General features: G+C 49.7%; 1 protein-coding gene across 1 annotated transcript; it reads right to left on the bottom strand.

Annotated features, from left to right (window-relative positions):
- Nucleotides 1-1574: 1574 nt before the first annotated feature.
- LOC123103443 (uncharacterized) lies at nt 1575-3485 on the bottom strand. Its single transcript, XM_044525034.1, has one exon. It carries the CDS (start codon nt 3331-3333, stop codon nt 1855-1857), a length of 1479 nt encoding a protein of 492 aa, XP_044380969.1. The 5' UTR covers nt 3334-3485; the 3' UTR covers nt 1575-1854.
- Between the last annotated feature and the right edge of the window lie 12670 nt (nt 3486-16155).

Raw genomic sequence — 16155 nt, 5'->3', positions numbered from 1 at the left:
GGACAACACCAGCCACCTCCCTGGCCATTGGATCCGGCCTGAGGGCACCATTCAGAACCGTCTGATCGTTGCAGCAGGAAATCCTTTAAAAACAGCATACGTTTGCAGCATGATCACATCTTCTTTTTCTCACGTTATTGTGCCACACATGTTGCAGTATTTCAAACACAACAGTGCAACAAATCACCGACTGGAACGCCGCAAAAAACATGACACTGCAGCATATCGTCCGTCGTAATCGCATCAGAACACACGCGAGCATGTAAGGTCAAACTCAAATGACCATGCTGACCATGAGCTGGAGATCCTCTGCTTCGCTTCAATCTTTTAGGGTAATAAGGTCAAACTCAAATGAATTTCCGCTTCCAGACACCGGACATTTATCGAAGGTTTTATCGAAGGTGGATGTAATGAAAAAACAAAGGATGGGATGAAATCTAGCATCACACCAACAAATCAACCAATGCATAAAGCGGTTGATTTGTTTATGCACCAAGCAAATTATACAGTCTGATTCATGGAAACTAGGATTTTGTCAGAGAAAATACATTGACTGAGGTATTTCACATATTGTAATAAAATAGTTATAGTGCCTGCATCCTAGCAAGGAAAAACATAATATAAAACCATTAAGACAATACTCCCTCTGGAAATCAAAAAAGTCTTAAATTAAGTTACAGAGGTAGTATGAAATTAACTGGAAGAATGTGTTTTTCTGTGCGTTTGCTCAGCTGAACTGTATAGCCGAAAGGAACGGTGCAGTGCACATCTGTGAATCCTCATAAAAAGGTGTAGCAATTCTAACATCGTGTGACACAGGGAACAAACTTCGTTGCTTTGTTTTACATGATATAAAAAGCATCCGCAGGTGACTATTCCTTTTTGTATCACAGTAACTCAATTACAGTTGCGGGCAGTTCAGACTTGGCAACCCAAACAGTCAGCCATGTCTTATTTTTTATGTTTTACTTCAAACAGCAAGGCTATAACTGAACTTGATACAAGGATTGAATTTAAACTTTGCAAGAACTGTGTTGTGCTGGAAAAGTAAATTAGTATCTACAACCTAACTCTAAGCTCAAGTTTCAACAACACAATTTTTCACGCAAAAGCTACAATAAAAGGCATGCTGCAACATACAGTAGAAAGAAAGAAACAAGGCACTACCTGCCATGCAAGGTTGATCAAGTGCCATACTGACACCTCTTCTACTGCTTCTTTGACTGATGCAACAACGAAAGATAACTTAACTGGCTGGATTAAACCACTCCTTGTGCATCTGCTTCTTCCATGAATTCCTAGTCTGTTGATAATTTCTGATGAATCATTGTCACTGCTCCATTTTTTGAAAGGGGTATCGGAATCTTCCGTTTGTTGGCCCAGGTAAGATGGCTGAACTTTAACTGGCTAGATTTTCATTTTTGATATAACTGAGTGCTCCTTGTGGATATGAAAAGTGATGAACAGAATTTAAATGTACCATGGTCTATTTTGTAGAGACCAATTTAAGCAAACTTCAATGTATTAACAAAAATGGAAGGTGCAAATACCATGCAAGGGCATGGGCTGAATGGTCACATTCAATAGTTTGTTCTTTTAACAGGAAATGTCAAGTTATTAAAAAACTAACAGTATGAAGCAATAAGTCCATAACATGCTAGGGAACCATTCAAATCATGATGGCATAAAGGCACATGAACAACAGCCACCAATTACCCCCACCATTGCAGAAACTACTAGAAATAACTCCTACAAAGCAGCAAATGACTAACGAGCTTACCATACCTACATCATATGTGTGGTGTATGATATCTACTTTCCTCGGAAATTTGTAATCAGATTTCGGCTATCCATCTACTGAGTACTGACAACCACCTGTTGTATCTGATCAGCAACAATCCTTGCCACAACCTCTGGCGAAAACCTCTCGACCATGTCTTCCCTTGCCTTCCTCCCTTTTCTCCTTGCCTCCTCTTGATCACCAAAGACGCGCCTCATCAAAGCTCTCAGATGATCAACTGATGGCTCAGCGCAGAAATGGCCCTTGAATGGCCCTTCTGTGACCTCAGTCAGCCTGTCCACGTCCAGTGGGTATCCATTCTCTTGAGTCAGGTACTCCGTTGGGCCTGACCAATTCGTCACAATCACTGGCAGTTCCATGGCCATGGCTTCGACCACCGGCCTGCCCCACCCCTCGCCACGGGAAGGTAGCACAAACGCATCTGCAGCCTTGTACAACCTTGGAAGGTCGGACTGTGGGACATGCTCATCAACCACCCGGACTTCTGCCCATCCTAGCACTGGCTCCTCAATGCTGGAGTTGTTCACAAATCTGTGGATTTTTCCTCCAAAATCTGTGTCAGAGTGGTAGGCATTGGTCAGTAGGTAGAGTACAACATCATCAGCTCCAGAGAACTCCTGCAGAAAGGCTGTCAGAAGCACATCCCAGCCCTTCCTCTGCTCCCATTTGAACACGCTAAGAAACACAAAACCTTTGCCTTTGGAGCTATCAGTATTCCGTGTAGAATCATCAGGCGCCATGACAGAGAAACTAATCGGAAGAGGAAAGGCGACGTGCTTGGCCGGATCAAAGAATGTGACATCGACGGCCTGCACTACCTTGACGACCTTGGAGGGATCGACCCCGCTCTTCACGAATGTGGAGACGTGGAAATCTGTCGGTACCCAGACAGCATCCATCTGGTTACAGCGTCTGACATGCTCCGGCGTGACACGGTCAGTCTCGAACATAGTCCGGCCAATGACGAACGCCGGCTCGTCGTACCCGGTAGGTGGGCAAGGCAGAGACTCGTACATCGGCGGGTACCACGCGCCAGGCTCGCTGTGGCACACAACGACGGCCCGAGAGAGCTCACACCGCGCAGTGGCGAGCCTGTACGCCAAGTTCTTGGACTGCTCGGGCAAGCCCTCCCAGAACTCCGGCGACTCGAGGTCGCCGTGATGCGCGATTGAGAGCGTGAAGTTCGCACCGACGCCGGCAGCGGCATTCTCGTCAAGCGAGGCGACGTAGGACCAGGCCTCGGAGCAGTAGCCGCCGCCGGAGGCGAAAGGGGCCATCCATAGAACACATGGTGGGCGTCCCGCGTCAGCCGAGGTATCGGCCGCGGAGACTGGCTCCGGTGGGCTGAGAAGGGAAGACCTCGATCTGAGGAGCAGGTGGATGAGGCGTGGCAGTGGGTTGCTTGAGTTGGCGAAGAGCACGGCGAGGACGAGGGCGAGGAGGGACGGCGCCGTGAGGAGGAGAAGGAGGTGGCGCTTGGCTCTGGGTTTGGGTGCTGGAGGGAGAGCCTGCGCCGGAGGTGAGCCTGGCATGGTAGCCGAGACGGCGGTAGGGCACGAGGCCGGCTCCGTCGTGGCTGACCGACGGAGAGCTCAGTCGTCGGCGAGGCAGATCGGCAGGCAGGGAGTACGGATGTGGGTAGCTCAGTGAGAGCATCTCTAACCCTTCCCTCGAATTTTTATTTAACTCGAATTATTTCCTTAAAAAGTTATTTGAGGGGAATTTCCGGATTTTTTTAGGGATTAAGGGCATCTCCACCTGTTGGCCTCCCGGGAGGGGCAAAAAATCGTCCCCGGGACGCACCGGCGCTAAACCGCGCACTGGGGGCGTGATGCCCCCCAGTCGCGGCCCCCCGCGGGTTTTTTAAATGTTCAAATTCGGCGCAAACACAACGCAAACACGGGCGAGTTCGTTCAAATTTAAACATATTTTACAAAAAAAGAAAAAAACTACCGCGGGCTACCCCCGCCGTCTCCCTCGCCGCCCGCCTCGCCGCCCGTCCACGCGGTTCTACATGACGAGAAGGCTGTAGAACCGCGTGTAGTCACCGTCGTCGTCGTCGTCGTCGCCCCCGCCTACGCCTCCGCCGTCCCTGCTGCATCCTTCCCCCGGTTGGCGCGGCGGGTTGGACGGTCCGCGGGCGTCGTCGTCGTCGCTATCGAGGACGATGACACCGTCCCCGTCCTCGCGCCCACGTTTGCGGGCGGCGATCTCCTCCAGGGCCCGGCGCTGCCGGACCATCTCCTCGCGCACGTAGTCGTCGCGCGACCACCGCATGGTGTCCTCGTCGGAGAAGCTGCGCCGGGCTATCTCCTCGTACTCCGGGGGGAGGCTGGACTCCATCTTGGGCTCGACGAGGGCGCCGGAGCTGCGGGTACGCGCGCTGACAGGCGTGTCCTCGGGCTCCGGCTTGACGGGGCGGAGGTGGAGGCAGGGAGAGCCGCCGGAGCTGCGGGTACGCGCGCTGACAGGTGTGTCCTGGGGCTCCGGCTTGACGGGGCGGAGGCAGGGAGAGCCGCCGGACGAGGAGGAGGACGCCCCGGTCTCCATGCGCCTCGGCGTCCAGGAGCTTCCCCGGCGGCGTGAGAAGGACGGGGGAGCGGGATACTCGAGGCGTGGCGTGTTGCCGCCCTCGATGTACTCGAGGACGGCCTCCAACGTGCGGCCGGGCACGCCCCACCACCGGCGCCGGCCATCGGAGTTGAGCCTGCCGGAGGGCACGATGCCGTTGATGGCCTCGAGCTGCTCGGCGTGACGGCGGCGGAAGTAGGGCTCCTAGAGCGGGTTGTCAGGGACGTACCGTGGCCCCTCCCTCGCCGCCCGCGGCAGGGACGCGCGGATGCGTGCGATCTCCGCACGCCGCGTCGCCCCGGTGGGTGGTGGTGGCACCGGCACGCCACCGGCGCTGATCCTCCAAGCCCCGGGCACCCGCATGTCCGGCGGGACCGGGTACTCGACCTCGAGAAGGAGATGAGCCTCGTCCTCGTGCAGATGACGGCGCCCGAATCCGTTCGCCGCCGCGCCGTCGCCTGGGAAACGCTCGGCCATGCTTTCTCAATTGGTGACGGCGAGAGGAGGAAGGGGGGAGAAATGAGCGCGTTGTCGGTGGATGATCGGGGTGAGCCTCTCCGGCGCGCTTGCAGTCGGCTTTTATAGGCGGAGGCGCCGCGTGGTAGGCTTGGCCGGCGCGTTACGCGTGGCGTGATTGCGTGGCGGCCGAGGGACGCGCCGCCCAGCCTTCACTGCGCCCGCCCGTGAGGCATCAATGGAGGCTGACCGGCGCGGCAGCGCGCGGCAGCTTTGGCATTGATTCGCCGCAGGAAACGAGGCGATGAGGACGATGAAGGGGCAAGAAGAGGGTAGAGTCGCTGACGCGGCGGGCCCGCGGCTCTTTGCACCAAAAACGATTCGCCCGGCGCCCCCGAGCGACCCCCAGCGTGCCGGGTTCGGGTTGGGTCCGCCGGCGCCAATTTTGGCCCGAGCCGGCGAAAACTGGACTCTTGAGGGCGCGATTGGGCCGATTTTTTGGCGCCGGCGAACGAAAAGACGCCTGGGGGCCTTCTTGGGGGCGCGGCTGGAGATGCCCTAAGCATCATCTACTAGCAGATCTCTTATAATCTTATAAAGTTTATTACTTCCATAAATATATTTTTCCCCTAAAACCTTTCTTTAGACGCGGTCATTCTCATAAAAAATAAGGTTAAGTTGCGCTGCTTCCAGCCCGCCCTTAGCTTTTTAACCAAACCCCGCCGGCCGTCCACTGACCAATGATCGTTGGAATGGAAAACCCTACCCCGCCACACCCCTGGCCACCCTCGCCAGCACCGCAGATCCATCGCCGGCCATGAAATTGACGACGCAAAGACCGAAATGGTGGTGCTATCAAGACTCTCTATCGCCAGAAGTGGGTCCCATAGTGTGTAGGAGTCATGTAAGGTGGGCACCTCAAGAAGGCGCCTACACCCTATGGAGCCCACGGGTGTGAAGTCTTGGCGGTCCATTTCCGTCATGAAACTTCTAGACATATTTTTGTTTGATTTTTCTTTTGACATTTTTTGTGGTGATTTCCTGAAATACAAAAACAGGAACTCGCACTAAGTATAAATTAATATGTTCGTTCAATAAAAATTTATGTTTATAGTGTATGTAACTGATAATAATGTACCATGAACCAGAATTATATATATATTCGAGACATATCATGACTCACGACACAATATAGTTCAAATCTAAGATTTACCCTTTTGAAGATGGAGAGATACACTCTGTGCCCACCCGGTATTATGGTGTCCAATATAGTCTCACTAGACATAGTGACTAAGGTGTTACTTAACGGGGTATCGGAATACGAAAAATGAGAAAAGAGTACAAATCAGTAACGAAAATAACTAGGCATAATGATCAAGGTATTGATCACGGGAATACCGTAAAAATCTCCCCTAGAGTTGTTGTTGGGGAACGTAGTAATTTCAAAAAAATTCCTACGCACACGCAAGACCATGGTGATGCATAGCAACGAGAGGGGAGAGTGTTGTCTACGTACCCTCGTAGACCGTTCGTGGAAGCGTTATATCAACGCGGTTGATGTAGTCGTACGTCTTCACGTCCGACTGATCCAAGTACCGAAAGCACGGCACCTCCGAGTTCTGCACACGTTCGGCTCGGTGACGTCCTCGCCTTCTCGATCCAGCAAGAGGGGCGAAGTAGTAGATGAGTTCCGGCAGCACGACGGCGTGGTGACGGTGTTGGTGAAGAACAATCTCCGCAGGGCTTCACCTAAGCACTACGAAAACTATGACGGAGGATAAACTAGAGGGGACGGGGTTGCCGGCACACGGCTTGGTGTTTCTTGATGTGTCTTTGGTGCTAGCCCTACCCCTCTATTTATATGTTGAGCCCTGGGGTCGAAACTTGGAGTAAAAGCCTCCTCAAAGTCGGTTTCACCCGAAAGGCAAGAGTCCTTCTCGGACTCCAGGGCTAGACGCTGGTTTTGCTAGCCTCTGGTCTCCGCAAAACTTTCTTTTGCACTTTCCAAAAGCCTCGTGAGCTTTCCCCTTTGGCCCAGATAAAGTGTTCTCGTGCCCAAATATTTTGGGAAACATCCGGAACCCCTTCCGGTGACTTCCGGAACCCTTCCGGAGATCAAACACTACTATCCCATATATCAAACTTTATCTCCGGACCATTCCGGAGTTCCTCGTCATGTCCGTGATCTCATCCCGGACTCCGAACAACATTCGGTCATCAACATACATAACTCATATAGTATTATATCGTCAACGAACGTTAAGCGTGCGGACCCTACGGGTTCGAGAACTATGTAGACATGACCGAGACACCTCTCTGGTCAATAACCAATAGCGGGACCTGGATGCCCATATTGGCTCCTACATATTCTACGAAGATCTTTATCGGTTAGACCGCATAACAACATACGTTGTTCCCTTTGTCATCGGTATGTTGCTTGCCCGAGATTCGATCATCGGTATCTCAATACCTAGTTCAATCTCATTACCGGCAAGTCTCTTTACTCGTTCCGTAATACATCATCCCGCAACTAACTCATTAGTTGCAATGCTTGCAAGGCTTATAGTGATGTGCATTACCGAGTGGGCCCAGAGATACCTCTCCGACAATTGGAGTGACAAATCCTAATCTCGAAATACGCCAACCCAACAAGTACCTTTGGAGACACCTGTAGAGCACCTTTATAATCACCCAGTTACGTTGTGACGTTTGATGGCACACAAAGTGTTCCTCCGGTAAACGGGAGTTGCATAATCTCATAGTCATAGGAACATGTATAAGTCATGAAGAAAGCAATAGCAACAAACTAAACGATCAAGTGCTAAGCTAACGGAATGGGTCAAGTAAATCACATCATTCTCCTAATGATGTGATCCCATTAATCAAATGACAACTCATGTCTATGGTTAGGAAACTTAACCATCTTTGATCAACGAGCTAGTCAAGTAGAGGCATACTAGTGACACTATGTTTGTCTATGTATTCACACATGTATTATGTTTCCGGTTAATACAATTCTAGCATGAATAATAAACATTTATCATGAAATAAGGAAATAAATAATAACTTTATTATTGCCTCTAGGGCATATTTCCTTCAGTTGTAACATATTACGAGGCAAAGGGAATTGTATACAATAACATAAGGTTCGCTCGGTAATGATCTTCGTTGATATGTGAAAATTATTATGGGTGTCCAGATCCTACTAATGATTATTGATTAGAGTACTAGACATTGTTCCAAACATGTCTACATATTCTCAAACTTGCAAGGTCACATGCTTAACGACTAGCAGTACGAAAAAGTGCTATGAGATTAAGGAATGAGACAAAGGGCTTCTAAAGTGTTACATATCATCCCGGAAGTGTTCACGGAAGTCCCCAAGAATGTAACGGTAATATCCGGGAGCGTCCTAAAAGATCCCGATATGTTCAGAAAGGTGACGAAAGCTTTCTAAACAATACAGAAGGTTCCTGGGGGGGCTCCCCGTTGCCATGGGGGCAAGGCGGCCCATAGGGCCCCAAGGCGGCAGCTACCTTATATTTGGGAGCAAGGCAAGTCGGAAGGGAGTCCTAGTTGGACTAGGATTGTCCGGCGCAAGGAGGACGGACTACAAGCGTTAGTCGACCTAAGCCTCCCAGCCACCTATATATAGGTGGACAGGGGCGCACCAGGATACACATCAAAGCCTCCCACGGCTACCCCCTTTCTTATGTGCCCCTCCTTCTCTAGTTTAGAACTATTCTAGATCGGATCGCTGTTGGGCTAATTCTCCTTCTATTTCGTTCACCGGTTATTCGTGTTGGTTCCACAAAGTGTTACGATATTACTAGTTCGGTACGCGTGGATACCACAGAAGTGTCATCTCCTTCAACACAAGATCAGTTGGATCATTCCGGAGAAAATTCTCGCGGCTGAGAGTATAACCTAGCTGTGGGAATCGGCGAGCATCACCAACTATTTTTTGTCTTCTGTTGTGATGATTGTTGATGAGAACATCGTTACCTGCAAAACTCCATAGTGATCATGGGCATGTTCATACGCTAAGATTTTGCGGCGTAGCACGTTCCCCTTCATAAACGTACATGGACAACGTTGGCCTACCCCCGCCCGAGGAACCACACACCTCATATTCAAACCTCACTTTTATGCAAACACATAGACGTAGATCACATAGCACACAACTAACCTAGTAATTCAACAATTCATCATTTCAACACAAACTAAAAGAAAGCATAATTCAACACAAGTCAGTATAAGATCCAACAATTCATACATAGGCCAATTCCACCTGGACAGTATCATTCTTCGGTTTCTCATCAACCTCCTTCCCAGCCTTCCCGCAGGCATGTTGTCGGCGTGCCTCTCCCTCCAAACGATGGTCTCTGTCTTGTTCATGATGGTAGGGTCTCCGATGCACTCCGCGGACCCATCCTCTATAGCTCGGGCGGACCGCAAAGCAGACGTCGATGAATAGGACAAAGGAGACCGATGATGCAGACGCAAAAGCAAAGGCGGAGGAGGGCAACAGCGTTGACACGGGAAAAGGAGGGCGATCAATTTGGCTGATCTGGTCAATTTAGAGGGATTTGGGGTGGGTCCGGTCATCAAATCCGACCGGGCAGATGTATCAGGGCGGTCTCAAATTCGTCACAAATATGGGTTGAGTTTGAGGAATACCAGAATAGCGCAAACATATGAACTGATTTTGTAGGTGTCTAGTTGGATGGTTGTTTTTAGGCCCGATCATATAGGTGGTAAGTGAGAGGTCCTGTTGAAGATGCTCTAAGACCTAACTCGGCAAGCTAAGCAAGCTTTCATACAGTTAAAAAAACTATCTTTCATAGATCAAAAGATGCTCTGAGAAAGAAAATGGAACCCTGTTGAAAGAACATGCGGTGCCCCCATGTTTGGTTTTGGTAATTGATCACAATCTCTATGGACTAATGGTTGCCTTGAGTTATATTTGAAGGTTTTGTCCATAGGCTTTTCTTGGAGTACATGTGTTGGTTGCAAGGAGAGTTTGTGTTGACCAAGGTGCTATTAAGGAATTATCCAAAGCTTGGTCATGTGAGAGTTGAGCTTATTGCAAGCATGTCTTGAAGAAGAAGATTGTGTGATCATTCATGTTTACCTTCAAGACATCATCCAAATGAAGAGAGTTGGAAAGATTCAAGGTTGATCAAGACTAAGTCAAGAGTGAATCAAGTTGATCAACTCACAAAGCGTAGAAGATGTACCGAGAGGGATCAAGTGATCCCATGGTTTGGTAAGCATTGTCCATTGTGCTTTGTGTACTAACCCATGGTGTATGTGAGAGTTCTGCGTGGGGTTAGGTACGTGTTCATGGGCTTGCGTCAAGAGGAAGATATCACTCAACCCATGGAGAGGATGACATCAAGTGGTGATCGTCATCAAGATTGTCGTGTGCAAGTTCAAGTGGATCATCGCAAAGAGATCAAGTGCTTGAAGCTTGCCGTCCATTGTGGTGACAATGGACTTGTGAAGATGTGCCGAAGAGTGGCTCACCCATAGTGGACTATGGGGGAGCAATCATCTAGTCTTCATCGAGCCAACGCAATCAAGAAAGGTGGTCCAACTTGAGGGAGTCAAGATCGTCATCATCTAGCTCAAGTGGACCATGTGCAAGGCAAAGGTTTGCCCTTGATAGGTTTTCTTTTTTACCGGTCTCATGGTCGTAGTTTGGAGACTGGGTTATAGGATCGTTTGCCGTACTATCAAGGGGGGCTCTCAAGTTGGTAGCTTGATCGTATTGTTAGTAGAGAGCTCAAACCATTGCATCCTTGCATCATCTTTCTTGGTTCTTGTTTGGTTATCTTCATGAGTCTTAGAGCTTATGGTCATCTTGATGACAAGCTTGAGTTCATCGAAAACGGAGTTCGCATGCATCTTCTATGATGTTTTCGGTGTTGGAGGTTTTACCGGTCTTTTCTGAGGAAGGGTTCTCACCATTTTCTTATGGGCTTTTTCTCATTTTATTCTTATTGATATTTCTTTGAATATTGTGTTAGCCCTTGTCGCTAGCTTTCCAACAAACTTGGTTTCATCGAATTCGGAGTCCGTTTGCAAAAGTTATGGCAGTTTTGGTGTTCTGAAAAGGCTGCAGCGGTACTACCACGAATTGGAGAGGATGTAATTTTTTACTACCGCTCCAGAGCGGTACTACCGCGGCTCCTACAGCGGTAGTACTGCTCCGGACCAAAAACTCGTCCCAAGTCTTGCGGTGGTAGGCCCGGATGTATTTTTTTAGTACCGCTCGCAAGCAGTAGTACCGCTACCATCTGCGGCAGTACCGTGAGGACGAGCAGTAGTACCGCTCCGGCGGTTCTACTGGCCTTTTGCCTCCTCGTTGTTGTTTTTCAAAGGGGTATTACCGCCCTAGCGGTAGTACCGCTCCTTGGAGCGGTAGTACCGCTCTGTGCGGGCTGTGAGCATAACGGTTGGATTTTTCCCCACCTATAAAAGCAGGCCTTCTTCCCCAATGAACCTTATCCTTTGAGCTCGTGTTCTTCCCCCATTTTTGACCTTCTTCGAGCTTGCTAACTCTCAATCCCTCCATGGATTCTTGCTAGTTTTTGAGGGAAAAGAGAGAGGAGATCTAGATCCACATTTCCACCAATCACTTTCTCCTCTATGTGAGGGGAACCCCTTGGATCTAGATCTTGGAGTTCTTGGTGTTCTCCTTCTTGTTCTTCCTCTCATTTTCCTCCCTAGCATTAGTTGCTTCAGTGGGATTTGAGAGAGAAGGAATTGGGCACTCTGTGTGCCCTTGCCATTGCATTTGGTGCATCGGTTTGAGTTCTCCACGGTGATACATGGAAGTGAAGTTTGAGAAGCTTATTACTCTTGGGTGTTTGGGCACCCTAGAGCTTGTTCCTCTTGGGTGCCTTGGCACCCTAGACGGTTGGTGTTGTTCGGAGTTCAATCATTGTGGTGTAAAGCTCCGGGCAAGCGTCGGGGTCTCCAATTAGGTTGTGGAGATCGCCCAGAGCAATTTGACGGGTACCGGTGACCGCCCCCAAGGGTTGCCAAAGTGTACGGGTTCGGTGACCGCCCCAAGGGTTGCCATTTGTATGGGTTCGGTGACCGCCCTCAAGGGTCCCTTAGTGGAATCACAGCATCTTGCATTGTGCGAGGGAGTGAGGAGATTACGGTGGCCCTAGTGGCTTCTTGGGGAGCATTGTGCCTCCACACCGCTCCAAACGGAGATTAGCATCCGCAAGGGTGTGAACTTCGGGATACATCGTCGTCTCCGCGTGCCTCGGTTATCTCTTACCCGAGCCCTTTACTTATGCACTTTACTTTGTGATAGCCGTATTGTTTCTTGTCATACATCTTGCTATCACATAGTTGTTTATCTTGCTTAGTATAAGTTGTTGGTGCACATAGGTGAGCCTAGTTGTTGTAGGTTTTGTGTTTGAGAAATTAGCCGCTTGGTTTATTCCGCATTTGTTCAAGCCTAAACCATAATTATTTTAAAGCGCCTATTCACCCCCCCTCTAGGCGACATCCACGATCTTTCACTTGGTATCAGAGCCTCGTCTCTCTTTGTTAGGCTTAACCGCCTAGAGAGTAAAGATGTCGACTAGAGGATTAGGATTCTCTGACACTCTTAGTTTTGATGGCACAAATTTTGATGTTTGGGTAATTCGCATGCTTAATCTCTTTAGGGTCATGGACCCAAATTTAGAGCGAATTGTAGATATGGGTTTTTCTCCTCCAAAGGATCCCCAAAGATTATCTTTAGAGGATGAGAGAAACTCTTATCTCAATGCTCAAGCTTCTAATGTGCTTTTCGATGCTTTGAGCAATGTAGTTATATTTCAACTCATGCCGTTCCGGGATGCTCATGAGTTGTGGACAAAGCTTCAAGATAAATATGGTGTGTCCGAGTTTTGTGGGGATGATTGTTCTCCCTCCACATCCGGCCGTATAGTCTTCTCAACTTCTTCTACTTCACCTACATGTGGTTTGACACAAGGTAATGATATGGTGAGTAGTGTTGGTCATTGCAATGATGATAGTATGCTTATTGTGGATGATCCTCCATCACTATCTTATTGCAATGCTTCTTCTTTGGACTTTAACACTTCGAGCACCATACATGTTTCACATGCTTGTGTTGATAGTCCGTGCATATATTGTAGAAATTGTTTGACTAAATCTCATGATGATATGCTTGCTATATCTTGTTGCCATGATAAAAATGCTTGTATTTCCTCGAGTTGTGGTGTGACGCCCGGATAATCAAGCTACAGTAACCTCTGCTAATAACGCCACGTCACCTCCGTTATTGTCGCTAATCTTGCGTTAGTTCGAAACCGATTCAAATTCAAATTCAAAATAGAGGCAAACAATAAAAGTTTTCAAATATTAAAACTAAAATGTTTGGAGTAATCCAAATATTGCATAGGTAATTGTGGCAGAGAAACCAAACTTTGATAAAGTGCTTAAAGGCTCTAAAATAAATAAAACAGTAGCTTAAACATTTAAATAAATGGCTTTCATAATTTATAGAGTATTAAACTATTTTAATTAGGTGTGGACTTTTTGTGGCAGTGGTAAAACTAGTCCCACTGATTTAGGTGCTTTTGTATATATTTTGTAAAACAAAATTAAATGAGCATAATGATAAAACAATAAAGTAAAATTACTAAAATAAAAGGAAAACAACCCCCCCTCTCGACTGGGCCTTGGCCCAGTTAGCCGTGCGGCCCAGCTAGCCAACCGGCCCAACCGCACCCCCTCTCTGGCCTACAAGGCCACCTCTCCCACACCCGTAACCCTAACCCCCGATCCCCCCACTAGCAGCCGCTCACCCCCACCTCGTCCTCCCCCTCCCCCAATCCAGAATTGGATCGGGGCGCTCGACGCCGCCGCCGCTCGGAGGCGCCCGAACCCCACGCCCCGCCGCGCCTCCGTCCTTCCCCCCGCGACCATCGCGCCGGAGCCCTTTTCCCCCCTCGTCGGCGCCTCATCATCCCGGCCGTGTCCGGTGCTACTCCCCGTAGCCCCGACAAGCGTGCCCGTGCGCGAGGACCACCGCCTCCGCCCTGCAGCTTCTTCGTCTTCCTCGCGCAACGCCTGCAACACCACTGGCCGCCGCCGTCATTGCCACGCCCCGCCGAAGCTCACCACCGCCTCGCGAGCCATGGCTTCCTCCTCCTCGCCCCATGCTGAGGACGTCATCCCCGCGCTGCGTCCCCCAAGCCTTCTACTCGGCCTCGCACCTGCCGGCCCATCCGGCCGCCGGACCTCGCCGGCAGGGTTCCTCCAGCCTCCCCGAGCCCTCCTCTGCAACGATGTGAGCCTTCGGCTCCCCCTGGCCTCTCCCCTCTCTTCGCCGTGCCTCGTAGACGCCCTGTCGATGAGGCCGTGCCTCTGCCACCACTCGACGCCGACGTGGTGGTCGATTCCGACCGTCCCAGCTCCTGCTAGAAGCTCCAGTGTGTGTGTGGCGAGGCCCTCGTCCGATCCATGACGACCACCGCTAGAATGTTCGCCGGAGGCGAGCGCACGGTCGTCGCCGGTGCGCTCTGCCTCAACGTCGTTACCCTGCTGACGTGGAACTGCGATTAGCGCTTAATTACCATGCTAATCAACCCACTATGTCATTGACCAGTGGGTCATCCCTGCTAATTCCCACTATTTAATAAACCTGTTAACTAAGTAGACAATAACATGTGGACCCCCAGCACCCAAATAACCCTTCACTTAAAACATGCCCCTGACAGTAGGCCCCACTACTTAATTAGATTAACTAAAACCGTTTAAAAACTTTGATTAACAAAAGGGTCCACTAACATATGGGTCCCACTACTAAATAAATCTAGTTAGTAAAATAGTTTAACTAGCAGTCTATGACATGTGGCCCCCACATGTCAGTTGGACCAGTCAAACCAGTCAACAAGTTGACTGTTGACTGTTGGCTAGGCAGTCAGCAGGGCCCACCTGTTAGTCAAATAGTCATATCCCTGTGTACACTTCTGAGTACCCGTAGCATATAGTATTTAATATAATTTCGGATTAAATTAACTATAGAATTTCAGAAAAACAATTTAGACTTTAAAAAAATCATAGAAAATAATCCGTAGCTCGGATGAAAAAACTTTGTACATGAAAGTTGCTCAGAACGACGAGACGAACCCGGATACGCAGCCTGTTCATCCGCCACGCATCCCTAGCATAGCGAACACGTAACTTTCCCCCTCCGGCCCCTTTGCCCGAAAACGCGAAACACCGGAGATATTTTCTCGGATGTTTTCCCCCTTTCGCCGGTACCACCTACTGCCGCGTTAGGGCACACCTAGCACCACGTATTGCCTTGTTACGCTTTGTGATGCTTTGATTTCTCTGTTATTTATTGTGTTCCCCCTCCGTTACTTCTTTCCGGTAGACCCCGAGACTACCGGCGACCCCCAGTTCGACTACGGTGTTGACGACCCCTCTCTCTTGCCAGAGCAATCAGGCAAGCCCCCCCTTGATCACCAGATATCGCCTACTCTTCTCTATACTGCTTGCATTAGAGTAGTGTAGCATGTTACTGCTTTCCATTATTCCTATCCTGATGCATAGCCTGTCCTTGCTACTACTGTTGTTACCATTACCTGCTATCCTACTGCTTAGTATAGGATGCTAGTGTTCCATCAGTGGCCCTACACTCTTGTCCATCTGCCATGCTATACTACTGGGCCGTGATCACTTCGGGAGGTGATCACGGGCATATACTATATACTTTACACAGTTACATTACTTATGATACTATTCGGAGATGGGGGCTGAAGGGGCAGGTGGCTCCATCCCGGTAGAGGTGGGCCTGGGTTCCCGATGGCCCCCGACAGTTACTTTGAGGCGGAGCGACAGGGCAGGTTGAGACCACCTAGGAGAGAGGTGGGCCTGGCCCTGGTCGGTGTTCGCAGATACTTAACACGTTTAACGAGATCTTGGTATTTGATCTGAGTCTGGCTACTGGCCTATACGCACTAACCATCTACGCGGGGACAGTTATGGGCACTCGACGTCATGGTATCAGCCGGAGCCTTCGTGACGTCAGCGACTGAGTGGCGCGTGTCGGATTGGACCGTAAGCCTGCTCTTGTATTAAGGGGGCTAGTTCTGCTTCCGGCCGCGTTCGCAACGTGCAAGTGTGCAAAGGGCGATGGGCCCAGACCCCTACGCCATAGGATTTAGACCGGCGTGTTGACCTCTCTATTGTGCCTAGGTAGGGCTGCGACGTGTTGATCTTACGAGGCCGGGCATGACCCAGGAAAGTGTGTCCGGCCAAATGGGATCGAGCGTGTTGGGTTA

The sequence above is a fragment of the Triticum aestivum genome, chromosome 5A (assembly GCF_018294505.1).
Source record: "Triticum aestivum cultivar Chinese Spring chromosome 5A, IWGSC CS RefSeq v2.1, whole genome shotgun sequence".
In the NCBI taxonomy this organism is placed as follows: domain Eukaryota; kingdom Viridiplantae; phylum Streptophyta; class Magnoliopsida; order Poales; family Poaceae; genus Triticum; species Triticum aestivum.
Note: the sequence above shows the minus strand (reverse complement) of the source record. Positions and strands in the feature narration are given on the sequence as shown.

What these genes read in the sequence shown, in the direction of transcription:
- LOC123103443 (XM_044525034.1), bottom strand. Translation starts at nt 3,333, where the DNA reads ATGCCAGGCTCACCTCCGGCGCAGGCTCTCCCTCCAGCACCCAAACCC.